The 19,041-nt window shown below is 32.2% G+C and overlaps 1 protein-coding gene across 1 annotated transcript in view; it reads left to right on the top strand.

Annotated features, from left to right (window-relative positions):
- The window catches only part of LOC106462222 (transmembrane protein 131-like), a 67,296-nt gene that overhangs the window by 25,345 nt on the left and 22,910 nt on the right, over window positions 1-19,041 (top strand). The window contains exons 2-7 of the mRNA XM_022389422.1: window positions 1,424-1,488; window positions 2,510-2,541; window positions 10,660-10,743; window positions 11,690-11,780; window positions 13,022-13,135; window positions 15,291-15,371. Of these exons, the coding sequence (XP_022245130.1) occupies window positions 1,424-1,488; window positions 2,510-2,541; window positions 10,660-10,743; window positions 11,690-11,780; window positions 13,022-13,135; window positions 15,291-15,371 (467 nt within the window). The remainder of the gene's footprint in view (window positions 1-1,423; window positions 1,489-2,509; window positions 2,542-10,659; window positions 10,744-11,689; window positions 11,781-13,021; window positions 13,136-15,290; window positions 15,372-19,041) is intronic.

The following is a 19,041-nucleotide window of genomic DNA, read 5'->3' as shown; positions in this document are numbered from 1 at the left end:
TGCACTTATTTTCAACAGTCGCTCTATAACAAACGATATATCAACGAACGTCAACAATACTCTCTGACTGCAGTTCAATTACTCACTGTCTACACACACTATTATCCCGTCACGTTGTCACCCTCTTTTATATACCAGACTACCCTACTATATCTAGTAAATGCTAGAGCATTCGCCAAGGTACAGGATAGTTCTAGAAACTAGTCATGTGACTTTGCTGACGCAACAATATGTTCTTGAGTAAACTTGAGGATTTAGGTTAGTCCATGTTGGTGTCTTCATTATTTGTAGTACAGCTGCTATATCAATAATATTTTACCCATTGTATTAATAAACAATAGTGTGAAACAGGTAAACAACATAGGGTCTTATAAGAATATTTCAAATATGTAACTTGTAATACACTAACTTGGGTAAATTGCAGGAAGAAAAGAGTTTATAATAAATAAATGAAACTTTTATCATTTGGTCTTTAGAATGGTTTAATATTCATCATTAGTTAAAAGTTTTATGTGATTCAAAGTCCATAATGTTTTGTAATATGTATTCATTGAAGTAAATTGCTGGTTTACATATTGTAAGTTATTGATAGAAGTACAGAGGCACATTGTTCAGGATTTTTGATCTGTAGAGTAGATTCATTTCTTGCTTTTATTATTAATTTGAACAACCGAGAAAGACAACCATCTCACAGTTTCTAATTCTACAAACTATCTTGAACAACCAACACGGTGCCAGTGAACTTTAATTAATGATTTGAGTATAGTCTCTAATTTTCAGTAGAAATTAATGCATTTGAATTTAGTGATCCATCCAAACTTCGAATTGAACAAGTTTGTGCTGGTACGCTGGGTCTACTCAGAACAATAAAATGGTGGTCTTGAAGTATTGTCACAAAGCTCTTATCCTGCTTAGTTTGGTCCTGTCTTGTCAAAACTAGTGAACTTGTTCCTGTATACAAAACAGGATGACCACTTCTCTCCTGATGGAAGTGCACCTTATTAGTCTATTTGTTTGTGAATGGTGTAAGAAAAAGGAAATGGGTATATATAAGTGAACATTTAAATAATGCTGATGGTTTTATCTGTGAATTCAATAATTATATGTGTTGATATTTATTAAAAACTTTCCTTTTGCGACAACTGTTCATATAGTTTCTACATGAGCATTCAATGTAGCTTATAAGATGGACTCATTACAAATTAATCTAATGTCAAAGTAAGCAAAGCATGTGGTTTGAATGCATCGATGTGGTCTATGTGAAGTTGTTATATAAGTAAAGGTTATGATACTTGTGTATACTTAGTTATTAATGCAATATGGATGGTTTCTCCCAATGTGCCATAAATATATTTTTTTCATCAAGTTGTATTAGAGTCAAAATGAGACCATTTCTCTAAATAGTAAAATTTTTATTTTTCAGTGTTGTTTCAGACAGATGATGTGTTCAGACATTTAGGTGATGAGGTTTCTCTCTTTATGCATGAGGTAATAAATTTTATGTACTAAACAGAAATTTATACTTTTAATAGGAGATTTTCAACTAGTTTCACACCCCAGCATGTCCATTTTTAAAATGTTAATTTTTTTATGTAAAATATGACTGACTTTCAGTTTGAATGGGTCAAAAATGAATTATTAATGTTAGTTTAAAACTTTTGTACTAAACAATTTAAGACTAGTAGAGATTTGTGTGACAAGCACAGCATTTATTTTGTTGGTTTCACAGGGATGATGGCAGGACAATGTGTGTGTTTATTTACCATGCACATCTATTGAACAGTGCTGTAAAACTAGATATTCACTCATAGTGACCAACTTATTTATATTAGTGTAACTATTTTCAATATATTATATAACATGCAATGTATTAATTGATTTTTAAAAAGGAATAGAAATTGAATAGAGTTGTTTAAACAACTCTAATCAATTATGTACCAGCTGCTCAGTGTTGGCTAACAATACGAAGAATTATATTGTGGCGGAATGCTACAAGTTCTTCAAATACCTACAGAATGATAGGTTTCTTTTTGTGAGTGTAAAACACTTAAATACACCAAGGAATAGAAATGTTTACTATTGAAAAGTAACTAAAAGGAAAGGTAAGCTTTGTATGAAATGATTCTTGACAAGGTTGTTACATCAAAAGAATTTTCATTATTGTTATGGTATGTTTTTATTGCAGCTTGTTACTGTTATGAATGAAATTATTTGAAAATTTACAATTAGATAGTTTTTGGACATATGACAAATTCATATAAATATATATATATCATTATATGCTAGGATTATTAAATCATAATTTAAAGTTTTGTTTCAGCTTAGACAAAAGATTTTTATAACATGAGGTTTAAGTCTAAAACTAAGGTGGAAAAGAGAGCCCAGTATCATATTGAACATATTTTCATTGTTTTGTCTCAAACTTTAATGTGAACTTGAGCAAGTGTGTAAGGATGTAGACTTCTTTTACAATATTTGCATTATGTTCTGTATTCTTTTTCTTTTCCAGGCTTTCAACGTTGAACATGCTTTTCCATCTAGGTAAGTTAGTAAATGTGTCCATATAACTTATCCCTATCAAATTCTGATACATTGTGTTGTAATAGCTTTCTCACGAGTTTTCATTTGTGGTTGTTTAAAAAAATTACTGCATTTTTAAAAAAAAAATCCATATTATCCTTATTATCTGTAATAAAAAATGTAAGCTAATAAAACTGTAATTACATGGAGGAGAAAATAAGGAAATACATTGAAAATATATTTAAAAATAAATTTCTAATCTTTATAGTGAATGACCATTCCAAAAATATTTTATATGAAGACAGATTTGTTTTTAGTTTTTGAGGTATTAAGTAAAACTGCAAAAGAAAAAACTATTTTAAGTCTTAGTAAGTTCCCAGTAATATCAGAAACTTTAATAAAACCAGCAGTTGCTCAGGGACTTGGGATTGGAAGTTTTGAATATTAGAATTGATTGTAAAATATCCTGAAACACCAAAAAAGTTTTAATGGTGGCTTTTTCTTTATAAGAATATTGCAAACAAATGTATGTTTTGACATGGAATTGTAGTTTTAGTAATGAAATATATTCATGTCCTACATAGTTTTAAATTATTTTTCATTTGTTAGCAAAATTATTAGCTCTGCAAGTTAGACTGTATCAATTCACTTATATTCCAAAAGTACAATCTACTCAAGCTGTTGTCTATAATGTTTCACAAAAAAAGGACTACCAGAAGAATTTTCCAGCCTCTTTAAAGAAATAAAAAAAAATTAAAAAAAAGGCCAGACTATCATCAAACATTTGCAAGTGATCCTGGTGGAATTCTTGTGCTTGTAAAAAACACTTAATTGATTACAGTCCTTGAGCAGCCAGATGTTTTACTACTCTGTGAACTTTTCTAGGTTTTGTTTTGTGTTAGTCTAGCTTAATGACTGCACATACAAAAGTTGACTGTTCAATACAAAATTTTAAGAATAACTTGTGTTTATCTGTATGCTAATTTCTTTCCAGTGTGGTTTAAATAACCATTGGTTACATGAATGTCCATATCTTGTTTTCAAATGTGGACCATCAGATACATGTATCTTTCAGGCTAATACCACAACAAATGCACGAAGGTCAGCGACAAACACTGGCTGCTGTAGCACCTACTCATTTAAACTAGTAGAGCCTGATCTGGATTTGGCAGTCATGGACTGGGTGAATGAATTTGTAGTAGATACTATGGCTATTAATCTATTCAGCTTTCTGCTGGAAGAGTCATCAGTATAAAATCAGAGGTAGAAATGACACAAAGTAGTTGAGTAGCTAGTTTTGCAACTACCGTATTGCATTTCCAAAGCATTTGAAGTGTTTAGTGAGGTATTGTGCGAAATTTGAACTCAACATAGAGATGTAAACTCAATGAATTGCTTGGGGAGTCTGCTAATGTGTTTGTGGGACAAAATGGTCGATTGGGTCAGACAACAGCCACATCTCATCAATAAAGCAATTGTTACACAGGCTTCTTTGGAGTACCAAGGATTTAGTCAGTGCTCAAACTGAACATGTATTGAAGAACAGAATAATATAACCTTTGGAGAGTACATGGTTGTCTTCAGTGGTGACTGTTTGGACTTCAGAAGGGTGAACATGGTAATGCATGTCAAGGACTTTACCTCATGTAGATGAATATTTAGATACATTGGAAGGTACCCATTAGCACAATACACTAGATCTGGCTTCTGGATATTGGTAAGTTGAACTGGATGACAAAAGTATACCAAAGGCTAATTTTGGTACTTGAGAAGGTTTGTTTGAATTTTGGCTCATGCTATTTGGTCTGTGTAATGTGGTCACCACTTTTAAGAGACTGATAGAGCATAAATGTAAAGAACAGCAATGGGAGAGATGCCTAGTCTATATGGATGATAGACTTGTCTTTAGTTGCACTTTTCAAGTTGTGGCTGAAAACGTAATTATGGTCTTCCTACAGTTAGCAGATGCAGGATTGCAACTGAAACCAAGGAAGTGTGCACTTATACTGAAGGAAGTACATTTTCTCAATTCATAGTTGGCAGAGATGGAATGACTACTGATCCTGTGAACATTGCAGCTGTCAAAGACTGACCCCTACCTTCTAACAAATGAGAAGTTTACAGATTTCTAGGTTTCACATCTAGGTTTGATTCTATTAATATTATAATTTCTCCATTCTGAAAACCAATATGGAGGAAAATTGTGGAATAATTACAGAATATAAAATGTCTGCTTTTTTATATTTTGTAGCTATTCTGTATTTATTACTTTTTTCTATGATTTTCCTTAAAGAATCATCTCTTATTATATCTAAATTTCCAGTAATAATATGCTTATGAAAAGAATCTTCCAAAGAATGTGAGTAGCACTCGTATGGTAAATTCTGCACATTATTTATATCTAGATTACTGAAAAAAAAGTCTTTATAATTATATAAGAGGTTCTTTTGGAATTTCATATTTAAAACTGGTAATAGGTTTTAAGTATTTTAAAGGAAAATGGAGTCTTTTTTTCACCCTGAAACCGGCTTTTTCCACAGGGTTGTGGATGATAAAATTGGATGTCTCCAACGCTTATGTGTTTTGTCGCATAGTCCGGGCCTTTGCACATCATCTACATGCTCAGGGGATGCAATTTCATTATTACATGGTCGACTGGCTCATTCCAAGCAGGAATTGGCCACTCATACTCACCAACTCTTTTCTGTGGCAGCTCGGTTGGGCTAGTTGGTCAAATGGGAGAAGTCATTCCTTCGACCATTTGGAGGTCTATTTTTCAACATGAATATCAGTCGTGCTCTGCATTCTTTTTATGTCTATGTTCAGTGGAACTTTTGGTTCCCCATGCCCAATTAGCTCAGTCACTTACTGCTCACATGGTTCTATCACTTTTGGGGATGTGGTCCTCCATGACTGCACTGGTCCCCCTCGGTCATGCTCAGATGAGATCCCTTCAGTGGGTGCTTCACGAATGATGGAACCTTGCTCTGGATCCTCCAGTACCTTGGGCATTTCATCACTTCCTACTTCTCACCCATCATCATCTTGTGATGTTCATTCAGACAATTGTATGGTTGGTGGTGGCACATATCAACCATCAAGGGAGGAACACAGTCCAGAAATCTGTGTTTTTGAGCATTGGATCTATTATACTGGGACCATGCACGTCACATTCACCTTATAGCATATCATGTTATGGGTGCTTTTTTAAGTACCTTGGGCATTTCATCACTTCCTACTTCTCACCCATCATCATCTTGTGATGTTCATTCAGACAATTGTATGGTTGGTGGTGGCACATATCAACCATCAAGGGAGGAACACAGTCCAGAAATCTGTGTTTTTGAGCATTGGATCTATTATACTGGGACCATGCACATCACATTCGCCTTATAGCATATCATGTTATGGGTGCTTTTAATCTAGTCGCAGATCATCTTTTGCATCCTGACCAGATATATCCCACAGAGTGGACATTAGATCCACTCATTTTCAGTGATCTTTGTCATTGGTGGGGTTCTCCCCACTTGGATGCCTTTGACACAGGCATCAATACTAAGTTGCCCATCTTTTGGTCACCTGTACCACATCCACAGGTTTTGGCAGTCAATGCCTTCAACCAGGATTGGTCACACAAACATCTTTGTGTACCCTCCCATCTGACTGCTTCATTGGGTGATTTCTCTTGTCCACTCCACCCCTTATCGTCTGATTGCTCACCTTTGGTTTCCTAGGTTAAAGCGTCTGCTCCCATCACCACTTGTCTCTATTCCACTTTCTCCCTTCCTTCTTTGTCAACCTCAAACTCACATTCCACGTCCTGCATTTTCATACCTGGCTTTTATCTGGTCCTTAGCGAGATGATTCAGTTTCATATGTCAAGTTGCTTCCTTATTTGCTAGTTCCATATGACCATCTTCCATGAAAGTATATCAACGCAAATGGAAAGTCTTCCACTGTTGGTCTGCTGACAAGCCTTCTGTGGCAGAATCTCTCACCTGGCTCTACGACCGTGGGTTTCGGTCTCCTCTCTTTCCGGTTATCAGGTGTCCCTATCCCATGCCTTCCATTTTTCCTAATACCATAGGGTTTTTACTTCCCCTATTCTTACCATTCTCATGCATTTCTTCCAGATACATCGACCTCCCGGATGTCCTGCCCTTCCAGATTGGGACATTAATGTGGTCTTCCATGCCCTTACTTTTTTGTTCCTTGTTTCATTTATCCTTTAAAACATATTTCCTTCTTCTCATAACCTGTGGATGTCAACGGGTTGGATTTGTTTGCCATTGATGTTTCATGTACTCTTTATCACCCTACCTATCTTCTCCTTTATCCTGATTGTTCCTTTCTCCCTAAGACCTTGGCAGCTTGGGAGGGTTGTTCATATTTTTCTCCTATTTTTCTTCCTCCTATATCCCATCTTTACTCTTGACTGGATCCAGATAGGCTTCTGTGTCAGGGCCCTTTGTTTTTATGTAGCACATACTGCTACCTTTTGGGGTATGCATGATTGACTTTTTATCACATGGCAATTCTCCTCCCTTTGTGATCTTTCACATTCTACCCTTACTAATTGGGTCCGCCTTTCATTTGGTTCATTTGGCCTACTCTTCCCTACTTTCTTCCTCCCTTACCTTGTTCCAAGTTCCTCCCATTAGATCCAACATCTCACATTTTCCCTTGCTTCTAGTCTTTTTCATCTGATGGAGGAGATTCTACAGTCCAGCAAATGGACCATTCCCAGTACATTCATCTCCCACTATTATCATCACATCACACTTTCCTCTTCATCAGGGTTTTGTCTACCACCTGTGGCCTTTCTCCAGATTTTGGTGCAACTTTAACTGATAAGTTTTATTCTTTTTTTTTCAGCAGCCTTTATCTCCTTTTTTTATCACATGGATCCTGCTCTGTGGTGAGTGGTTCATGACCAGGTATTCTTTAATTCTAAATCCACACTGTACAGCCATGTTGACTCGTGTTTTAATTTCCATGGCTTCCCACACTCATCATGGATATGGGGTGTTCCATAAGATGCTTGATAGTGACTTACCTCATGATATTTTGTGTCATAAACATGCCTGTTCTGGACCATACCACTAATGGACTGCATGGGTAAAGCAGAAGGGGATTGCTGCTCATTCCTGCCATGTCTAGAGTGAATAACTCAGTATGATCTGCTTTTCAAAATAAAATTTCGTGGTCACCCATTGCACTGCCTCTGGTGATAACGTGCCTCCTGTTACCATTTACATAAACACTGGAGTTGAGCCATCGAAATTGCAGTTCACTCCTTCGATTGGGAGACCTCATACTACTATCACACTGATGTCGGTACCCCATGAGGAGGTTTTGGATGTAGTTGACTTTCTGAGTATGGTCTACCACTCTACATTTCTCACTTTCCACCCTTATGTCTTACTCATTCCACACATGGGTGAAGAGTATACCTGGATCAGAAGTGGCGTGGTTCCCCTCTTCCGATTTTTGGATCTATATCTCTCATTGTAAGGGGTATCCTTCGGATGCTTTCGGGGATACTTTTTTCGTTCCTTCGCACTGGTCCCTCCTCCTTCTCAATGTGGTATCCTAGCTAAGCTTGTGAGAGGAGTATCGTATCAGAAGTTATAATTTTCCTCTATTTTACTTTCCTCTAGTGCTCACATATTCTGCCAAACTTCTTGGAAGCAAAGGTTCTGTAGAGGAGTGTAGAGGGAATCACATGCGTCACATGAGCATATCATGCTACTATTGGTTAAGAAATGACATATGATGATTTACATGAAAGACATGTTGGAATATAGTAATTCCAACAGGTGGGGAGTGGTAGGTTTGTGGCATGCCTAAAGAAAATGTTTGCATATAGAGGGCAGCACTAAATGAAAATAGCTAATCTTGTGAGAGGAGGTAAGTATCTATCAGAAATACATTTTCAGTATAGGAAAATTATAACTTATAATATTGGAAATTAGGTGTTTAGCATGATTATTTGGAAAATTAAATGTCATTACAGTTTTTGTTAATACTTTTAATTTTGAAATGTATATTCTTGTAGAAATAACTATGAATCTTAGCAAGAATATAAAACTTATTATCTAAATCTGCACAAAAATCAATAAAATTAATCCATTTTCTTCTGTTTTTACCTTTTTCTTGTATTTGTCTTTTTTGTACATTTCTTGTTAATACTATCTAGACAAAAGAAATGCCAATCCAATTATTATTATTACTTAAACTTATAGCAGTAGTATCATTATAATCTTGACTCAAACTATAAGGATATATAGTTTTGTATTTAAAAAGGAAAAAATTTTCTTTTTTTGTAATCTGTTTATTTCCATATTAATGACTTCTAAAATTGTAATTGCTATTGAAGCATTGGTAAGAATTCTGAAATTTAATTATATTTACCACATTATTTTTACTTTGAGATCTATGCAGATTCATATGAATATGTATAGGATTAGAAGTTTGTCCCACATATTATGTATTACGTATATCACACGTTAAAAAATAAATTACATTTTTAATTTACAAATAGAATATTTATAAGCAATTGGATAAAAAGAACAAAACTGAAAAAATAAAACGTGTGTGTGTGTGTGTATGTATATGATAATCAAAATATCGTATTTAACAAAATACTGGTACACTAACTTAGATATGTACTTTGTAGGCCAGTTTTACTATATGATTATATATTTATCTACTGAACATGTTATTATTTTACTCAGCTGCAAAGTGCATTTCTCTCAATCTTTTTTTTAAACTTTATTGTGAATATTTGTCACTAAACTTAGCATTAAAAAAAATTTATAATTCAAATTTTGACAAGTTTTCATTTCTTAATTTCAAAAGGAAAGACTTAATATCTCAATCTTCACCTCTCTGTATCACTTGATGCACTTTTCCCTTATACTATAGATATTACTAAGCTATAATGTAAGTCTCCCTCCAAGTTTATTGCTTTACTTAAACAGAACAAAGGCTTCTCAGGCCTGGTAGTTTGCTGGAAACAGTGCAATGGTTTGTGCTGTGATTTATTGTTTTGTTGTCCAGGGGAGTTTACTCTTTCATATGGAAGGAAATAACCAGTCAGAAAACATGTTTAATTATAGAATAAAGGTTTAACCTATGAATATAATTAATATTTAAGTTCACAGACAACACTGAAAAGAACTATGTTCAATTTGTTAATGTTTTTCAATTTTTCATAGAATCAAGTGTGCTGTTTGTGTAAAGAAATCTATACATAAAATATACATTTTTGCAAAATAAAACCAAAAACTTTTAATATTCATTTAGAAGGTCCCAGAGGTTATGCAAATGAAATATGCAAACTTTAAATGTAAATGAAAATAAGTATTTGTATTCCTATCATGAAATTCATCTTTCATTTAGACTAAGTAAATTCTCAGATGAATCTTTAGTATATATACTTTATTTAAAAACTGACTTATTGTGTACAATATAGTTTCACATTTACTAAAAGATTGCCAATTTTGTTGAAGATACATAATGTAAATTCAGAATTATAGTTCTTGTTAATTCTGTAGTACAGGTTCAGTCCATTGGACTGAGCTTGTGTACAAAGGGTTAATGTCAGTTCATACATTTAAAGTAACATAAATTTTAGATATCTATTTTAGACACTTATATGATGAATCATTTTATTTAACATAAACCTAAATTGATTGTTTTGAATAATTCCTATGTAATGATGTTTTTCAGAAAAATGTTTATTTTCCTTTAATATGGATAATAGTAATATTCAGATTTACCTTGTAATTTTAATTAACATTGAAATGTTTTTGCACACACATTTTTGTATTCCCTATATTGGATTAGTTCATCTTAATTCTGACACTAGTAAATTACTTAAATGGACAGGTGGTCCTTACCTTTTTAAACTTCTTTATAAAGTGAGTAGCTGTGCTAAAAACATTGCTGTTCCAAAGAACATTTTTCATTATGACCATTGTGCCCATAAGTTAGATGTAAGTCTTGTCTGGAAAACTAATTTATATATATATAATATAAAATATTGAGGTTTAAGTATGCATGTTAAATTGTTTTGTGAAAATTATTTTGTAAGTCTAGCTTTTTATTCTATCCTAAGCAGTGATGTTTTCTTAGTTTCACAGATTACAGTGAAGATGATTTAAATTCTTTCACTACTCCTTTATTACTCAACTCTCCTTCACTAGATTTAAAAATGTGGTGAGTATTTGATGTCAGTAATGGAGATTATTCATTGTAATTTAAAGCTTATAACTATGGTTAATAAATATTGAAGCAATGAAAAATTACTATAATTATACTTGTAATAATACATTAGTATTAGGCCTGTTATCTTTTTTAATGCTGCACTCTTTATCTAATCACTTGGGGATTTTAAAGAATTAGAAATGTGTATAATAATATTTCAGCCACACACACTATATATGCCATATCCATTGCTGATGACTTATTTCAGTAAATCCAGAGCTCTTCAAGCCAGCTGGGAAACAACAAACACAGTAATGATCAGAATACTTATTTATATAAGCCATTTGTTACAACAATAACAATTGTTATGATGTTATCATAAGCTGGCAAAACATTATACATACTTATCATAAGACATTAGCATTAGGCCTATTATATTTTTAACATTACATTCTATATCTATTGCTATAGAGATTTTCAAGAATTACACAAGTGTATAATATATGTTTTAAAGAAGTAAATATTAAAAGATATTTGGAAAGATGCCTGAACTTTAGAGTTTACACAATGGAAGAATTGAGCTCATTCATATGTGTGTGTATATATAGTACTTACGTGTGTGTGCATGTGTGTATATATATTTGCTCTGTACAGTTAGTTAAGTGGTATGTTATTCACATTTAGTTAATTAATATAATATGTGTGTACTTCCATCCAGTTAAAGTATATTTTCTTTTGAACTTGCATTCAAGTAGAAAATGTTGAGTGCAGTTACACTACATTAAGTTAACACTATTTTGTACTTGAATTACAATATAGTAGGAAGTTTCTTTTTTTGCACTTGAATTAATCCTTTCAGTAATCATGTGCATTATTTTGTCAGGTTTTATAATGCAAATTTTGAATCTTCTCTAAGAATGTAAAAATTATAATAATTATGGATTTGTTTAATTTCTAGCTTTGGAATGCCCCTTATGGACACCACTCTACTTTTAATATCTTTATCTGGTAGCACAGTTCATTTTTACTGTTCATTTTTTCAAGGAAAGGTTTGTTTGTTTTTTTGTTTTATTAATCATTAAATTTAATTTGAAGTCTTAATATAGATGAGCATATTTTTCTGTTATCTTTATTGACCTTAGTAATAATAATCATTATTTCAAGAATATATTATAGTTTATTACAAAGTTGCACAAATTGTGTTATTGCTTAAAAATTTAAAGTTTTTGAATAAAAGGGTAGTTTTTTAAAAATATTTATATAGGCATTATAGTCATCCATAATGATGAATTATTAATCTGATGTCTGTTGTCTGTTTAATCAATTAGAAAAAATGAGTCTCCACCACTTGCAAACATTTGATGGAAGTTAATTGTTTTTAACAACACAAAATTCCACTGTTTTAAACCTGTAATGTTCAATATCTGATTTGTGTCAATCAAATTGAGCAATACAGAGTTTTCATAATTTTCACTGTCTGATGTTTGAACAATAAAAAAAAGTTGTATTGAATATCTAGTGATTACTAGATAGCTTTAATAGCATAAATTTGGCAATCCTAAAATATTTGTTGCTACTGTCTGATATCTGTAACACAACCATTGCTACTTTGAAGCTTTAACACCTCATGTATTCTTTGTAGTTTGTGTAGCATAAACACCATTATAATCTGAAATCATCAAGTGCATACTTTTAACTGTAATCAAACACTGTCATTCAAAGACGTCTAATGTTGCTGTCTGATATGTGTCAAATTGACCGAGCTAGCCATTTGTTTCAGTTCAGGCTTCATTTTCTCGGCTAACTTTTAATATTTTCAAATTCAAGAAATTCATCTTCAATTATATAATTTGGTCTGACTGTTAGTTGAGGTATAAAATTTAGTTTTCCAGTCTTCTAAAGACACTAAAACATAAAACAAGTAGTAATTTTTGTTTTCTTTGAAGGTAAATAGGTAATCTCGATTTCATTATCATTGTATAAATACTCATTATTATGTTTTCGTACTTAAGGAGCTGTTAATTATTTTCTCATTATACAAACAGTTTTATATTGAGATGAAAATGTCAGTTTTAGTTCGTTTTTATTTTACCATAAATAATAGCAGTGTGGGCAACCAATATATGGCAAACACACCCAACAACTACACATTGTCTGTACTATGGCTAAATCAGTACAATTCTAAGTATTGTTCTCACTCTAATATTCTGTAGTTCTTAATTTATATTAATCTTACTTTTGTGTTCTTAACTTTATAAATAGTTTTCACAAATTTTCTGTGTGTTTACAGATAACAGATCCTCATGGAAATGACTCATTTTCTAGGTTGATTTTAGCCAGAGAGGAAAGCCCAGCTAAAAATAAACTATTAGTTCCCACCTCAGATGATGCCTTTAAATATCAAGTAAAGACTATTTGTTTGTGGTTTAGTAGCTAGGAGATAACTTTATAATCAACTTGATGAGCTAAAGAGGAATAATGTTTCAGAATAATTAGAATATAGAATGATTTATGATTTAGTATGTTTAATAATAATTTTAACTTGAGTGTTGGTACTTTGCTTAGTATTAATATCTCAATCATGTTCTGAGTTACTGACTACTAAATTATTTTATATGCAAGAAAATGAACAAAAAAACTGCAGATAATATTCTCGTGTAACTTCCAAAACTTTACCAAAAAACAGTGGCAATGAAACCAGCACATTTATTTTATTCCCATTCTTTTAAATGTCTGTTACTGATACTAAATCATCTTATATGTAAGTAAATGGAGAAGAAAAAACACGTATAACATTATGTTTTGGGACAACATGGGACTTATTGGTCCATCTTGGCTGTTCCATCCTCTAAACTAAATTAAAATGATTAAAAAAAAAACATCTTAAAGCCAGCCCTTTTCATTCATATAATTATCAAGCTTTTCCTTAAACTCACTTAAATATACTGCATCTACAACATCTGAAGGCAAGCCATTCCAAAGGCCATGTTGGAAAAATGAAACTGTCATAGCTGAAAATCACTCCTACCTTGCCAAAATTTATATTTGTGGCCCTCCAGTCCTACTATTCTCATTGTTAAATATGAAAAAGATGATGCATCAACACTGTCAATTCCCTTTATAATATTAAACACCTCAATCGAATCCCCCCCCCCCCCAACTCTTCTTTTTTCAAGAGAAAACAATTTGAGAGATTCAGCCTCTCCTCGTATGACAACCCCTCCATCCCAGGCACCATTCTAGTAACCATTCTCTAAACCCTTTCCAAAAATTCAATGTCTTTCCTAAGGTAAGGAGCTCAAGATTGAACACAATACTCCAAATGTGGCCTAACCAGTAACCTGTAGAATAAAAGTATAACCTCTTTAGACTTGTATTCAGTTTTCTATAGATAGAACCTAAAATCCTATTTGCCCTACCACTAGCACTTTCTGTCCATATTTTTCTGTGTTTGTTTAATTATTCTACCTGAGTGTATATGAATTCTTGACGTAAAGTGTTGTTTAAAGTCTAGAGTTATTGAATTAATATTAAAATTTAATACTTCTATGTTCAATTGTGAAAGGTGCTATAGCTGATTTAGTACTGACCTGTAAAGCTGAAATACTACACTGATCTGAATTTCAAAACTTAGAATATTTTTTATAATGAACTATGTTAATTACTTATCATTCAAACTGTGCACATTAATACACTTGTAGTTCGTAAATTTATAGGTTAAGGCCATTTGTAAGAGTCCAAGTGCCATTTAACGATAGCCATTCCTTTCTCATACACTGCATAATTCACATGACTTCTTCATAGAAATTAGTACCTGAATACTGAAGCAGTTGAGTATCTGAATCAGACAGATATACATCGAAAGATTATAATAGTTTTTTTCTCAGCTCTTACAGTACTGTATGTGAGAACCTTACCCAACCTATTAGTGCTTAATAATTACAATAGGTTTTTTACCTGGCCTATATAATATAATACTATATATGAAGACTTGAGCCAGAAAAGTAACTACTCAAGTATTATTGTAAGTAAGTATGAGAATAGTTTTAATTTGTATTAAAAGTTTGTGACAGTTTCTGAACTATTAACAAGTGTCATTTAAAAAATTTGAGTAAAATAGAAATTGGGTGTTGTTACTTTCCATTTTGTTTAAACTTAAAAAGATTAAGAATCTCTTCCATTGTAATCTTTATGCTTGTAAGATGAGTGCACAAAAATTCACTTTTTGGATGTTTTATTAACCTTAATATATTGATTTTGTTAAGTAATAAATCTGTGTGTGTGTATATAGTAGCATCAATTTTATAGATTGCCAATTGTGAAGTTTTCAAATTTGATACATTTGTGTATGTAAAAGTGTTATTGATTAAACAACATTAGGTTTTGTTTTTTCATATTGTACTTTGGCCAGTATAACATTTGGCACTTTTATTAATAATGCCATTTTATCCAATCGTAAAACTACCTAAAGTCATATTTAGTTTACTAGCTGATGAAACTATATTTGTGAGGAGTAACTATTTAATATCATATTAAAAACTTCCAATTTCTCTCCACAGCTGACAGAAATGTACTCTATTAGAACTGACCTCCATCTAGAACTTTTAACAGATGAAACTGAACCATCTAAAAATGTTTGGGTAAAAATAAATTTTTTACATAATCAGTTTTTGCTATTTAGGAAAGGTTTGTAATATAATTGTTATTATTGACTGAGTTTCAAAAATATCAAAAATGTAAAAATTATTCTTTTCCCTTTAAAAAAAAAGAGTAACAAATGACAAGACCCTTAGTGTAGATAATCTGTTGTGGGCTGCATGAATTGTTTTGAATGGATTGAGACCAGGGGTGAAATTCTGCTAGAACTGAGTACTGGAACTTATTTTTTAAGGTGGTACTAGAACCAGGACTTATTTGAGCTGCTTTTTTGGATGCGTGTGTGATCCATTGTTCCGTCAGGTAGGATAAGTGTAAGGTCTTACCTTTCTCTTAATGATAATAGAGACTTACACATTTTGCAAGATGATTGAAAATACAGTACGCAGAAAGTCTGCAGAAAAAATTTTGAATTTAAAATTAATAATTCTGAGACTTTTAAGCCAAGCAATTGGAACTTGATATGACTGGGTTACTTTTGTAAAAACTTTCCTTTGCTTGTGTCATGTGAATCTCTAAGCCCACTTTATATGGAGCAAAAACTAAGCATTAGAACCAAAAATCTGATCACTCAAAATTTTGTAAATTTTGAATCATTAAAAGACCGGTTGATTTCAAGCCAGTTTGATGCAACAATAAAGGACATTATTAAAAACTGAGTGTTTGATAATTTAAGAATCCCTGTACAAATGATTTATAAACTTGGTAATTATGTTATCAGTTTGTTACTAAGTAGGAATATAAAAATTCAGTAAATAGTTTGACCAATAATTTTTGCTATAGAGCAACAACACTAAATTGACTTAAGTTGGTAAATTTAAGAAACCTGATCCTCTTGTTGCATATTTTGGTTAAGTGTAGTTATTTGTAAGTGCAGATGATACCTAAAATTGACCTCTTATAGGAGGATTATATTATAGAACTTTCCAACCTAAAGTTCTCCTAGTCTACAACAATAAAAAGTGGCAAAGAAAAGGAAGACATAATTCCACAAGGAAACTATGGGCCATTCTATGGTTACTTACAGTCACACTCCTGAGGTAGTGAAAGAAGTTAAATAGCTTGCTACCAGAAGTGACCCCAGAATACAGTTTTACATTTTAGCTAAATTGGTAGTTATACAAGAGTGAAACAATGGTAACATCCACAAGTTTCTCCCAAAGCACAGCCAACTGGAAGACCATTTGTCAAAAGCTGTACAAGTGGTATCTGGCATGTGACAAGTGGAAGTCTGTCATTACATTGAATGAGATTGCATCTGCTAAAGTAACTATAATAAAGTACAGCTGATTTCTTATTTTACAACAGGTGATACATCATTTAAAAAATGATGCAAAGCATGCCACTAAAGTATTCCAAGGGATTCATGGCAGTTGCAAATACAGCTGTAACAGTAAGTTAAACATCTGGAGAGTCAAGAAAAATGTGAAGGTGAATTCTACCAACTATAAATCTAACGTACTGACTCCACTAAACCACAAGGAAGTGTCATCGTTTTATGAACCAGATGTCAGTAAGGTTTGAGGTCCATTGAGAAAAAGCATGCAATCATACGTACAAGTCAACATGCCAGTTATCAGTTCCTCTGTAGTGTTCAAATGTTTCTTTGCCCTTGGGTTGATCAACTTCGCCTTTGGATGTCGTTGTTCATTCGTGGCTGATGGTCTTATGATTTGCACAACTTTGACTTCATTGTTTTATGTAAAAGCTTTCTTTAGTGGAAATTGCACTGAAGAGCATGAAACATCATCACTAGTAGAATAATTAAGGGGCTATAAGCCTACTCATTCATCCTTGTATTGTTATTATATGTATTGTGAACACCCATTTGTATACATTCTTAAAATACTCTGTTAGTAAAACATCATGCTTACTTGAACATGCCACTGAATATGCTCATCATTTCAGCCATGGAGGCATTAAAATGTGATGGTAAATAACATTACTTTTTGGTTCAAAAATAACCCAAGAGTTGGTGGTAGGTGCTGTGGCCAGTTTCTTTCCCTCTGGTCAAAGTTTGAAATTAGGAAAGGTGGCAGACAGCCTTAGTAGCTTTGCCATAAACAGAAAAACTAACTTACCTTTTAAAAATTTTAACTTTTGTTAAAGAAGTATCCATTTTTGATATGCTTGGAATGTTTCTGAAACATTTTTGTTGCTAAAAACTCTTTGGCTCCTGATGTATAGCCTTAGTTTTATAAATTCAGACAACATTTCTGTTTCTAATTCTTTGATTATTATTTGATGAAGATTAAGACATAAACAGTTACAAATACACACACACACACACACACATACAACAATGTATATATCCACACATACACTAGGGGATAAACTTGGAACTACTGAAAAATAAATTTTTCAAAAAAAATAAATCAATCAAATTGGATATAGGTGGGATTAAATATTTGACCTTCTGCATACAAAATGAGCTGTGTCATATGAACCCAAGCCCAAAGATGTTTCTTTAGGTATTCAGGATTATTAAGTGGAATACCAGATATATGAAAAGGGTATATATTTTAAATACGTAAATCTTTTAGATAATGTTGTTGTATTATGTAGTTTGACATGAATGACATGTTGTATTTAAAGTAAATAACTATAAAACATGGAATGACTATAAGCAAAATATATATATCTCTGTACACAACTTTTTATTTTATTTTATAAACCTTGTTTTTGTGGATGATTGCAGTACTTGACCAAGATGTTGAGACTTATTCTTGATCAAACTCTTGATAAAGCAACATTATAACATAGTGAATTTTTAAAATTATGGTATCAAGAAGTGTAAAAATCAATTGTCTTCCTTTGTCACTGCTTTACTTATTTTTATTTTTCCTTCTAGAATGCTAACAATTCATTTTTACTCTCCCCTAAAGTATTAATAAAGCATTAGGTCCATTACTACCAATAAGGAAAATAGTGTGATATTTTATTCTGTTAGTGGGTAAACATTTTCTTCACATATGAATTATATTTAATCTTTAGGTCTACTTTTTGATTTTTAGATGCCTGTATTGAGATAGTTGGAAACCTATAATAATTATAAGATAGTTGATTTTACACTTCTTGGTACCATAATTTTAAAAATTCACTATGATTATGTGTTTTTCTGTACATTTCTTGTGTGTATATATGTTTAAATTGCATTTGTATATCATCTGAAACTTGTAATATTTTATTTTGTGTTGTAGAACTGTGTTAGCTGTATAGCATCAAAAATGTATAAAGTTGTGGCAGTCATTCATAAGGTTAATTGTTGTAGGTTATATAGTGGGTAAGCTCGTGCTGTGTGTACGAAGAGCATTTCAACTTTAAACCTAATTGGCAATTTTTTGGTGTGTGTGTTGGAATTTGTATTGAGATGTAATGGTACTGCATTATTTATAAGCCAGTGAAAGGTAAAGAATTAATTTAACGTGTTTTCTTGTGTGTTTGTTTATGTTACTGGAATAATTGTCGTTAAAGTTAATATTTTAAATGTCATAGTATTGCACTCTTATAAAACAATGCACATTAAACTTCCTTCACCTTTGCATAAATGTAAAAGTACCACTGTACAATAAGCCAATAGGAATATTGGGTTTCCATGTGAGCTAACATGCATACACACCCTCACTGACTGACACACATTGTTCTTTTAATAGT

The sequence above is a fragment of the Limulus polyphemus genome, unplaced genomic scaffold (genome assembly GCF_000517525.1).
Source record: "Limulus polyphemus unplaced genomic scaffold, Limulus_polyphemus-2.1.2 Scaffold1121, whole genome shotgun sequence".
Classification (NCBI taxonomy): Eukaryota; Metazoa; Arthropoda; class Merostomata; order Xiphosura; family Limulidae; genus Limulus; species Limulus polyphemus.
This window is presented reverse-complemented; position numbering and strand designations above follow the sequence as displayed.